The 12,991-nt window shown below is 36.3% G+C and overlaps 1 protein-coding gene across 1 annotated transcript in view; it reads left to right on the forward strand.

Annotated features, from left to right (window-relative positions):
* Nucleotides 1-12,991, forward strand: part of LOC123528313 (putative mediator of RNA polymerase II transcription subunit 26) — a 58,442-nt gene that overhangs the window by 13,466 nt on the left and 31,985 nt on the right. The window contains exons 8-11 of the mRNA XM_045308047.2: nt 1,901-1,949; nt 3,031-3,169; nt 4,161-4,267; nt 12,568-12,697. Of these exons, the coding sequence (XP_045163982.2) occupies nt 1,901-1,949; nt 3,031-3,169; nt 4,161-4,267; nt 12,568-12,697 (425 nt within the window). The remainder of the gene's footprint in view (nt 1-1,900; nt 1,950-3,030; nt 3,170-4,160; nt 4,268-12,567; nt 12,698-12,991) is intronic.

The raw sequence follows: 12,991 nt of genomic DNA on the forward strand, positions 1-12,991 counted from the left end.
ACAATTGCCTTTGTCTGTTGGTGAGTCTGTCCACATTTTCATGTCCAGTCCTTAACTCTGCTACCTGCTAAGGGATTTTAATGTGACATGACACATATGTTTCCTATTATAACAAGCTGGCATGCCATACGCAAGACTCCTAACTTAATGGTCAAGGTCACTTTTGGAGGTTATATATGACAGGTATTTTTTTTTCTACCTGTCTGCTCCAGTGACTGCCATTCATCAAGAGATTTTAGTATTACTTGACACAAAAACCCTCATAAGAAGATGATACCACTTGTGAAGTTCCATACCTGATAAAGTTTATCATGGTATTAAAGGTCTGATTCTGTGTCCTCTACATAACTATATCATCCACAAAGTAGCTTTAATGGTCCTTAGCACAAATGTTTCCCATAATGAGATGGTATATGTGTCTTGTGCAACACATGCTCCCCTAGCTCAGAGGCCAAGGTCACATTAAGAGTTCATAGTACTGAATTTTTGTTGACAAGTCAATAATTTTGCAAGGTATAAACTGATGCTGAATGATGTCAAAGGTCAAGGTTTTGCACTTTGAGGTCTATGGTTAATAAGCTCTGTTTTGTTTTCTCAATAACTCTGTCATCTACAAAGGGTTTTTAGCTCGACTTTTCGAAGAAAATATAGAGCTATTGCACTCGCCCCGGCGTCGGCGTCGCTGTTGGTTAAAGTTTTTGATAAAGTCAAATATCTCTGTTACTATCAAAGCTATTGACTTGAAACTTAAAATACTTATTTACTATCAAAGTCTACACCAGGAGAAACAATCCCCATAAGTCTGATTTGAATTTTGACAGAATTATGCCCCTTTTTAACTTAGAATTTTTGGTTAAAGTTTTTGATAAAGTCAAATATCTCTGTTACTATCAAAGCTATTGACTTCAAACTTAAAATACTTATTTACTATCAAAGTCTACACCAGGAGAAACAATCCCCATAACACTGAATTGAATTTTGACAGAATTATGCCCCTTTTTAACTTAGAAATTTTGTTAGAATTTTTGATAAAGTCAAATATCTGTTACTATTATAGCTATTGACTTGAAACTCAACATAGTTATTTACTATCAAAATCTACACCAGGAGACATAATTCCTATAACTCTGGTTTGAATTTTGACAGAATTATGCCCCTTTTTAACTTAGAATTTTTAGTTAAAGTTTCTGATAAAGTCAAATATCTCTGTTACTAACAAAGCTTTTGACTTGAAACTTAAAATACTTATTTACCATCAAAGTCTACACCAGGAGAAACAATCCCCATAACTCTGATTTGAATTTTGACAGAATTATGCCCCTTTTTAACTTAGATTTTTTTGTTAAAATGTTTGATAAAGTCAAATATCTCTGTTACTATTAAAGCTTTTGACTTGAAACTCAAAATAGTTATTTACTGTCAAAGTCTACACCAGGAGACACAATTCTCATAACTATAGTTTTAATTTTAACAGAGTGATGCCCCTTTTTAACTTGGATTTTTTTTTTTTACTGGCAAAGCTCAATTTCAGAGTCAAGCACTGAGAAAAGTCGAACGCGCTGTCTTACGGACAGCTCTTGTTAATATTATTTGGCACAAACCTTCCCAATAATGAGATGATGTGTCACACCTAAGACACCCCCACTAGCTCAAAGGTCACAGTCTCACTTAAAGGTTAACTTTCATGTCATCTGTTATTTTTGTGCATCTAGATATTCATATAACTTTGTATAAACATTTAGTGTAACAAGCTGATGTGTCATATGAACCCAACAAATAATATTGTTGGTGTATCTTTTTTCTTCAGACTTTTTTTGCATTAAATTTTTTTTTTTCAATTTTCCCACCAATGTTTTAATCTGTAAGACAACAGAAGCAGATATAATTTACTACTTTCCAGGCAAAAGTGAGGTCTGCAGAATGGGAATGCACAGATTTATCATTACATTGTAAGTACCTTTCTATTATTTCTTGTAAATTTGAGCATTTACAGTACCATTTCTAAAAATGATTAAGAAAAAAACATTACTTTTACAGATGTGAGATAGGGATATTTTTATGCCCCCGAAAAGAGGCATATTAGTTTTCAACTGTCTGTCTGTTCGTTAGTTCGTTCGTTCGTCACAACGTTAACTTTTTGCATGAAGGCACTTAACTAGCGAACCACTGCACCTAGGACCTTCAAACTTCACGTGCTGATAGTACTTATAAAGTACATGACCCTTACTGACTTTGGGGTCACCAGGTCAAAGGTCAAGGTCACAGGGGCCAATGTTAACTTTTTGCATGAAGGCACTTTACTCACGACCCACTGCACCCAGGACCTTCAAACTTCACATGTTGATAGTACTTACTGAGTACAAGACCCTTACTGACTTTGGTGTCACCAGGTCAAAGGTCACAGGGGCCAATGTTAACTTCCTGCATGAAGGCACTTTACTTGTGGACTTCTGCACCCAGGACCTTCAAACTTCACATGCTGATAGTACTTATTGAGTACAAGACCCCTACTGACTTTGGGGTCACCAGATCAAAGGTCAAGGTCACAGGGGCCAATGTTAACTTTTTGCATGAAGGCACTTTACTCACGAACCACTGCACCCAGGACCTTCAAACTTCACATGTTGATGTTGATAGTACTTATTGAGTACACGACCCCTACTGACTTTGGGGTTACCGGGTCAAAGGTCAAGGTCACAGGGGCCAATGCTAATTTTTTGCATGAAGGCACTTTACTTGCGAACCACTGCACCCAGGACCTTTGGAAAGGTGTCAAAAGTCAACATTTAGTTTAACCTTTAGCCTGTTGGCTGATCATGGTCTGCACTGTTTGCTATTCAGTCAGTAAATTTCTAGTGAACACCCATTTGAATAATAAATGGTATTGCCCAAATTGAATGATGGACCAGTCCATTTAATAAATTTAGCTGGCTAAGGGTTCAAATCCATAAATCCATGTCCAAACAAAGTAATCATTTTAGTCTCAAAATTTGATGTTGGTGAACAAAATAGTGCTTTATTTTGATCAAGGGCAACAATGAGAGTAGGAACACTAAAGGTAAAGCAGGAGATAGAGAGGAGACAGGCAGAGCTGTACCAGCTTAGACAGACTGTACTAGAAAATCAACAAACTGCAAGTGATAAAACCAACGAAACTAATTTGCAAAAGGTTTTGATCATTCTGTTTATTGGACAAATTTGTTGTAGTGAGGCAGATTATGAATTATTAGATTTATCATTGTTCTTTGCAGTATATTACAGAGTGACAGTGATGTTTTTTTTATGACTTGGTCAGTTCTACCCAAATACTAGTATGTATCTGTAAAAGCAAAACAGAGAACTTTCACCGCATGTAACTCAATATTTTTAAAGATGGGTAACTCTACCCCTTCTGTTAAGTAGTAAATTCTCTTTGAACACCAAGCAATCGCTTATCAAATTCATCTTTTTTCATTTTTGTACAAGAAATCAATAATAAGTCTTAAAAGTAGAAAGAAGTAAAAACGTACTAGAAAAAAGGAAAATAAAGAAAAAAAATTTTGGTCCCCGTAGGGCTTGAACCTACGCCCCCCTAAGAATTGCAGTAAAAGTAGGTTTATCGTAGGAATTGAATTCTCTTCAAAAAGGAGGTTCTCTATTAGTGATCTAATGCATTAATTTTCTTGAGGAAAGTTGTGATTAAGTCAATACATGAAATTTAATCCCAACAAACATGCAGAGTTCTCAGGCATTTTACGTTCATATTTGGAAAACCACAAAATTATATCTGCTAGAGGTATCTGTTCTGGCTAAAATAAAACCAAAATCTGATGCCCAGGAAACTAAATGATTTTATAGTAGGTAAGAAACTTGCTTTATATTTGATGGAATTGAACATTCTCACTCTGTTTGTAACTGAGTAGCTTTAAAGTTACATGTTCTCAGATAAAGCAAACAATTTGCTAAATTTTCAGTACCCATAATTTATGTTTATACAAACACATGCGCATGTTTCAAGTATCAATATGTACTTTGCCAGAGTTTCTTATCAAGTGTGAAGTTTATACCAAAGCATGCACACTTTTACTAGGTACTTTCCTTGTCTTTAGATAATTTGGTAATTTGGTTAGTTACCAAATTTTATGAATGAATGGATTTAAAAAATAGAATGTTTGAAATAGTTAACAGACATGCATCTGGTAGACCAGGATCGCAGCAAAGAAGTACCAGAGACACTGGACAGCTGTGAGCAACAAAAACTACTGGAGATGCCATCTCCAATGATCAGGTACTTGTTTCAAGTTTTCACTAAGTAATCAGGGTTTGAAATATGGAGCACAAGGTGCTTTACAGCCAGGGCTTGATTTTAACTCTGTGGAGCACTTGTCAACAGGGCAACCTCAAGCATATTTTTGCTTACCAGACCCAAGTTTCGGTTGCCCAAATGTAACATGGTTATGTGATGGGATGTTGCAATGCTATATAGCAACAAAAACAGTAGTATATAACTTTCTCTGAGAAGGTTTTGGAATCTTTCATATATTTCACTTGACTGACAGGCAACTGAGCATGATTTTTTTCTGCCTACGCTCCACTTACACCTGCCATCTGCAAGAAGGTTCTTGAGGCCATACTTTCTGCTTGATCTTCATAAACCATTGTCAGAGTGTTTGCTCCAATCAAACATCGGTCAAGCTCAACACTGATCTACCATGGGTCAAATATTTGGTCATATGGTCAAATCATAGAAAAACATGAATAATACTCTAGAGGCCACATTTTCCACTTGATAATTACAAATCTTTGTCACAATGATTGTCGCTAAAATGTGGTTCATAATTAAAACTGGGTTGCCTCACTAGGACTGAAACTAGTTCACTAGGTCAAGTTCTATATAGACATTGTTAACTCTCTGTAAGCAATATTTTCTGCTTGATCTTCATAAATCTTTTCCAAAATATTTGTCTCTATAGAATATTGTTTAAGGGGGAATGGTACTTTGTCAAAATTTAAGATTTGCTGATTGTCTTATATACCAAAATAAACTTGAAGATATTTCCAATTGATATCATCATCTTTTAGAGCAATAAACATGCGTATGACGTTACCATGACGTCGCAAACATGACCTGTTTTCGCGCTTTTTACGTCCTTTAATGGTAGCACTAAAATGGTATAAAACCCGATACTACAAGCGTATTGTTGGCGTCAATGCATTAGATTATATATCAAACGACAGAATAAAGCAATTTCTTACTGATTATTAACATGAACAGGTATTTTCTATCTGAATTTTCGAAGGAGGTTCGAAAACAGACATTTGGTTGTTTAAGAAAATTCAGGAAGAAAATCGATTCTGATCCATTTTGCAAAAAATTGGCCCGTGGAATTTTTGCCAAATTTTTGTATGTGAAAATTCATTATGTTGTTAATATCTATGCCAAAATAGAAAAAAGTTCACCGAAGCGTTTTTGTAGTAAAACCGTTTGAACTTGACTACTGCAGCGTCGTTAAAAGACATGTAATCGTTATGTAACGTTACATGTGTTTTTTTAAATGGCTTGTCATAATTCTACCTGGAAACCTATAAACAAGTAGTTATGAGACATGAAATAAATATTTCAGTCTAATCGTAAAAATATTACACATTTCATAACATGCAGTATTCCAAAATATTTTCATTGAACAGTGCGTATCTTTTAAATTACCAGAAGTTCTTGATGTTCATTTCAATAGCCACTTCATGCACCTTTTTCAAATCAGCTGCTCTCTGAAATAAGTCGCGATAAATACGGACAGTTCAGAAGGCTAAAAATGTTAAATTTTTTAAGAAAGGGAGTGTCGGGAGTGATAATAAAACGGAGAAAAGCAAAATAGAAGAATCGTCGATTATGCATATTTTGGTAATGTATTTGACAATGGTTGCAAAATATGCGGAAAAAGACTACTGAATGAAGCCCGCCCGCTTAGCTCAATAGGTAAAAGCGTTGGTCTACGGATCTCGGGGTCGCTAGTTCGATCCTCGGACCGGGCGTATGTTCTCCGTGACTATTTGATGAACGACACTGTGTCCGATATCATTAGTCCTCCACCTCTGATTCATGTGGGGAAGTTGGCAGTTACTTGCGGAGAACAGGTTTGTACTGGTACAGAATCCAGGAAAACTGGTTAGGTTAACAGCCCGCCGTTATATGACTGAAAAACTTTTGAAAAAAATGGCGTTAAACTCAAAACAAAGACTTAACTAGAAAAAAACCTATTTTCCGAAACTAAGTATGGTCTTTTACGGAACCCCTATTTAATAAACGTTGCAGCTGCATTAGGTAAGCATGGGATAGTTAAAATACAAACATTTCCGCAAAGTTCTATCCGAATGTGAATTTCGTTTAAATTGTATTAATGATTCAAATGTCTTAAGCGACGTTGTTTATTGCGTCACAATGCTCTAATTCAAATGGTTATACTAGAAAAACGCTTCGGTGAACTTTTTTCTATTTTGGCACAGCCATTAACAACATAATGAATTTTTACATACAAAAATTTGGCAAAAATTCCACGGGCCATTTTTTTGCAAAATGGATCAGAAGCGATTTTTTTCCTGAATTTTCTTAAACAACCAAAAGTCTGTTTTCGCACCTCCTTCGAAAATTCGGATAGAAAATACATTTTCATGTTAATGATTGCTTTATTCTGTCGTTTGATATATAATCTAATGCATTGACGCCAAAAATACGTTTGTAGTATCGAGTTTTATACCATTTTAGTGCTACTATTAACGGACGTAAAAAGCGCGAAAACAGGTCATGTTTGCGACGTCATGGTAACGTCATACGCATGTTTATCGCTCTAAAAGATGATGATACAAATTTGAAATATCTTCAAGTTTATTTTGGTATATACGACTGTTAGCAAATCTTAAATTTTGACAAAGTACCATTCCCCCTTAAGTTCAAAACTGGGTTATCAGAGGTTTTAAACTAGGTCACAAGGCCATATCATAGAAAAATCTTGTTTACAGTCTAGAGACAATATTGTACACCCGCTTAGCTCAGTAGGTAGAGCATTGGTCTACGAATCATGGGGTCATGAGTTCGATCCTCGGGCGGGGCGTATGTTCTCCGTGACTATTTGATAAACAACATTGTGTCTGAAATCATTAGTCCTCCACCACTGATCAGGGGTGTAAAATTCCACTCGCCCGCTCGCATTGGCGAGTTAAAGTCTGAGTAGGACGAGTGGACCTCGCTGTATACTCGACCGATCGGGCGAGTGGTTTTTTACGTCCTTACTTTACCAAAATTCAGAAATTACAACTCCAAAACATCAACAAACTTTGAGATGGTTCAGTCGCTACCTAGATTGACTGGAATTTACCCGCGAATCGTAAAGATATCAAAACGTCATGCCGGTAATTTTCCATTCCACAAGCACGTGCGACCTATCGTATTAAATATCTAATTTACATCGACACGTACACAAAAACCGTGCATAGTGCATTCATTTTTTAACATTTTCGCTTCAAGTTTTCAACACCTCTTGAGAAATAATACTATTTGAATTCTATAATGATTTTAATAAGATATCGACAGAAATGTAGGCAAAATTCTATAAAAACGGTCGAATTTTCATATAATCATTTGTAAAAATTCAAACAGCGCGATCTTAGTTACTTATTTCTTTCTAAAAGTAAATAAATGATGAATGCTCTGGGCATAAAATTCAGACTTTTGATCAGAAAGAACAAAAAACAGAATAAAAAAATCTTAAATAATGAAAAAGCGGCAGCAATTACAATACATGGAGTAAAACGATTTTTGGCAAACAGATTTCTGTTAGTGCGGCAGAATAGGTTACGTGACCTCGTGAACGTAAATAGAAATGCGATTTTAAAATAAAGCAATGTGATGTCATTACGGTTTTTAATAAGTTTTAAATGAATCTTTGTACATGTATTTTTTACCAACAATTTAAAAGTTGTTTTTTTTTTTTGTCAAACAATAATGTAAATTCCTTGAGGGCAAATAGGTCACAGAGGTAGGATATCCACTATAGTAACTATCGTTTGAGACATTTACCTTTTATACGGGATATAGCACATTCGCTTTTGATAACAAATTAAAGAAGACACTTTTTATTGATTTCTATTTCTCAGCAATTTTAAGAACCAATGCGGTTCAATCAGACAGTGATGTGTCACATGGCGCGAAAACATGACGTAATGCCATGACAATCTCGAGCAAAAATACCGCTTTGATCTCCACTTCAGATGTCAAGATACTGACACACTTCTTTTAGCTCTTTGAGGGGGTGTAAATTGATCATGAAAACAAGGTCAATTACTTAGTTTATCAACTGAATAATTACCGATAATCTTTAACGTTTTTTTTTTCATCTCTTTCAACACGGGTGGATGGACTCTGATTATTGTGTCCAAATATTTTAGACACTTTTCAAAATAAATATTTTTCGGGAAATAATACTATTGTACATAATACTCCTTTCATAAAAGTGACAGTATTAAAAGTGTTATTAGGGCGAGTGGCTGTTCACTAAGGGCGAGTAGATATTACTGGCTACTAGTCCTGCAGGGCGAGTGGTGTGAAATTTTTTTTTTACACCCCTGCTGATTCATGTGGGGAAGTTGGCTGTTACTTGCGGAAAACAGGTTTGTACTGGTACAGAATCCAGGAACACTGGTTAGGTTAACTGCCCGCCGTTACATGACTGAAATACTGTTGAAAAACGGCGTTAAACCCAAAACAAACAAACATATTGTATGCTAACACATTATAAATCTTTATCAGTGTTTGTCTCTATGAAATCTATGTCAAGTTAAAAAGAGTGGTACCTGAGGACCTTTTAACATCTTCTGATGAACTGACTGATGTATCCTAAACAAACTTGCATCCTTGGATTGATTATGCTCGAGTCTGGTAAAATGTAGTCCAACTCCATGACGTAATTATCACTTTCATTTCATTTCAGTCTGATATTACGTCCAACTCAGCCACGTCCGAACACAGGCGTAATCATTAATGATTAAAATATGAACTTAAATTGTAAGCTTCACAGTATGAAAAAACGAAAGAAATATGAGCTGCGCCATGAGAAAACCAACATAGTGGGTTTGCGACCAGCATCGATCCAGACCAGCCAGTGCATCCGCGCAGTCTGGTCAGGATCCATGCTGTTCGCTTTCAAAGTCTATTGCAATTAGAGAAACCGTTAGCGAACAGCATGGATCCTGACCAGACCGTGTGGATGCGCAGTCTGGTCTGGATCCATGCTGGTCGCAAAGCCACTATGTTGGTTTTCTTATGGCACGGCTCATATTTTAATTTGCTGTAGTTAATACATTTATCTCGTGAACAGAAACGTTATTTAACATGTTCTGCATAAAATACTATAGAAAAAATGTTATCAAATATATGTATGAACGTGCAACATTTAGCACAGTGTGAAGTCGTACTTGATTTGTTCACCGAAGTTTATTCCGGGTGTTCGTGAAGGAATAAGCACATGAGAATATATATGAATAGAACTCTCCAAATTTTCAAATTTTGTAATTTATCTTTAGAACATAGTAAATGTACGAATAATATTGCACTAATACATTTAAAATTAGCCCGAGACGTTGTGCTCATCTGGTACCTGTACCCGACTATGAATGAAATGCGCCAATATATAGTGACGTAATAAAGCTGTGACGTCACCAATGACGAAAAACAAATCGATAATGTAGGTCTGTGGGTGCCCTTACAGAAGAAAAAGGCCTGCTGCGTACTCTTGCTGTGTACATACAGCGTATATGATGCGTACATGATGTGTACTGAAATCAAGGGCTTTAAATAGTACGCAGGATATACACCGCACATACACCGATAGTACGTTTGTAGTACACTTTTGACATGCAAATGAGCTCTGCTGCGTACATGCTGTGGACTACATAGTACACAGGATGTACGCTGGAGGAATTTAGTATGCGAGAAATAGTACGCAGCATATACGCGGCACATACACTTTTCACATGCAAATGAGCCTGCGGTGTACTACCCCTGCGGCGTACATGCCGTGTACTCCTGCGGCGTACATGCTGTGTACTCCTGCAGTGTACATGCTGTGTACTCCTGGCCCGAGTCCTGCGGCGTACATGCTGTGTACTCCTGCTGCATACATGCTGTGTACTCTTGTGGCGAAACTGCTGTGATAATGTAAATTCCTTACCCCACCAACTTTCGTATGCAAATGCTGATCATTTGGACAGAAAAAAACAGAAAAAAGATAAGTGACATGCATCAATAAGTATTTACCCTTATCAAAATAATGTAGATTGATGGTATCAAATAAATTAGTATGCTTTTCTTCATCCACTTTTCAATGAAATAAATAAATTTTTGTAGCATGTAATTTGGTAAACATTTGAAGAAAATGGCGTAACTGCATCAAGGGGAAACAACTTTAATGCAACTAAATATAAGTGTTCTGATTTATTATAGACGTTGTGTGCGTAGTATGTATTTATTTTGATTAAAATCCATCTGAGAACAATCTTAGGACTGGAATTATATAAGCATTTATACACTTTTACGTCTGTAAAAAGTAGTGCACCAAAAAATTTGGATTGATTTTTTCCAATGGGGCGAGCGCAATTAGCCAAAAACGTTCTGAAAATATACGAGAGGCAAATCCGATGAACAACTTTTTAATTTGGTGAGGCCTTAATGAGTTAACATAATGAGCATTAAAGCCTTTATAAAACATGATAGAATGGTGTTTTGCTTAAGAGTATTCAAATAACAGTGAGAGCTGCGCTGTTGAGGCATTATCTTGGTAATTATTTCATGTATTACAAAATGAAATGCAATGAAGTTCAAATAAGGCTTTTCAATTATCCAAGTTAGAAAGCTCCAGGATTAATTCAAAATGAAAAAGAATATATTTTTACACTGCATGCAAGGTGCAGCTCAGAAATCACTAAGATGTAAGCTTCACAAATGAACATTGCACATAGTTTGTCAAATTTTCAAAGTTCAGAATACCGGTAATCTGAACTATTCTATGCTATTAAGATAAAAGTTACTCGGAAATCAAGTTCTTGCTTCCAAAAAAAAAAAAAAATGTACAAATCCTTCCTGCATGAAGTGTACTTCAGACTTTTACCTAAAAAAGTTCAAAGTATAAACACCAAAAGAAAATGAACAAGTCCCTCCCGCATATATGAAGTTTAATTCAGACTTTAACTTATAAAAAAAAAACTATGTATAAATGCCAAAAGAAATTGTACAAGTCTTTCCCGCGTATATGAAGTGTACTGCACAAATTTCAAAGTATCTGCAGTGTACATGCAGTGTACTATTTTCTTGTACAAGTCCCTCCTGCGTACATGCAGTGTACTCCTTAAATTTTTAGAGTCTGTGCTGCGTACTTGAAGTGTACTAGTGACCTCCTGTGTACATGCTGTGTACTCGTCGAAATAGTACGCGGCATGTACGCGGCATGCGGTGTATGTAAAATGTACTCCTCTGGCGTACTACTGTGTTCGCGGCATATACACAGCAAATACGCAGCATGTACGCCACAGAGGCTTGCTTCTGTAAGGGTGACTATCTTCAGGTTCTACGAAGTGCTCATGCCATGACATATCATGTATTTCACAAGACAAGCACAAGAATAAATTTGCTATTCCAGATATTTTACTTTTCGCCATTAAATCATCATTATGCTTGCAATTATGTCTGAAAGATTGAAGTACCATGATTATGCCGATTTTAAATAGTTGTTGCTTGTGACTCAGTGGACGGACTGACAGGGGAGGTAACTAGAGTCTAGGATTGGGACTAAGTAAAATGGTGCCACTTGACCTCTTAAAGGAGTAACCAGAGCTAAAAGTAGAAGAACCACTTGATTAATATCTGTCATGTGTTTACGAATCAGATAGAAATATCCGTCCCGAGGGCACCTGCGCATTGGGCGGTAATGAGGCTTGCCGAATTATCGCCCATGCGCAGGTGGCCGAGGGACGGATATTTCCATCCAATTTGTAAACACATGACTGATATTTTTACTTGCATATCGTGTACATGTTAGCATTTTATTCTAGCAGATTATTTTTCTTGCATACCGTATTTTACAAATAACAGGTAGAAATATTTTCTTTGTAGCACTCTTTCTTATAGTAGAGTGCGGGAAATTAACATCCGTAAGCAGAAGTGACGTCATGATGTTTTGCATTACGCACAATAACAAAGTTACACTTAAGTTTTATCGTTTGTAGTGTAAAATATGTTCTTATGGTAAGTTAACATATTTTGAATCGAGAAATATACTAAAGGAACGGAGAGAAACTATCAAGGTACCTGCTTTTTTCGTATTTTTACATAAACAATATTTTATCAGTGCATGAACCACTAGTTGTCATTAACAGCACAAGAGTCATCTGGCATGGGGGGTGCCAGATGGGTTTTGCCGGCATGGGTAAGATCACTGGAAACTCCAGTCCGGTATGCAAGAAAGATCTACACTTAACTGTTATTGTGTGGATGCACCTGTATCCAGTACATTGATGAAACACTTGCAAGTTTTATTTCAGCATGTTGGCAGGTAGAGACGACGATGATACAGAGGTCATGCAGACTGATGCTGTTTCCCCAGATCAAGTAAGCCTACAGTTTGTCAAGGGACAGGTCATGGTCCAACATGCCGAAACTCAGAAAAATCAGGTATACATATTTTTAAGCTCCAATGTCAGCATTTTAGTAGACTTTGGTAATATATTACAAAACTTTTCTCTATTATTTGTTTGATGATATTGATTAAGGATTTAGTTATTGGTGCTGTTACTTGTCTCAAGATTCAGAGGTGAAGGTGACTTTATTTCACTGTTACTTTGAGAAGCAATTAACATAAGCTCTGTGTAGATTTTGAGCCACAATTGCACCTTGCTGCTACTCATTGACACCATTTTCAGCAGGTCAGCTGAGGCAGTCGTGATAAAGTACATTGTCCAATGACAC

This window comes from Mercenaria mercenaria, chromosome 14 (assembly GCF_021730395.1).
Source record: "Mercenaria mercenaria strain notata chromosome 14, MADL_Memer_1, whole genome shotgun sequence".
Lineage (NCBI taxonomy): Eukaryota > Metazoa > Mollusca > Bivalvia > Venerida > Veneridae > Mercenaria > Mercenaria mercenaria.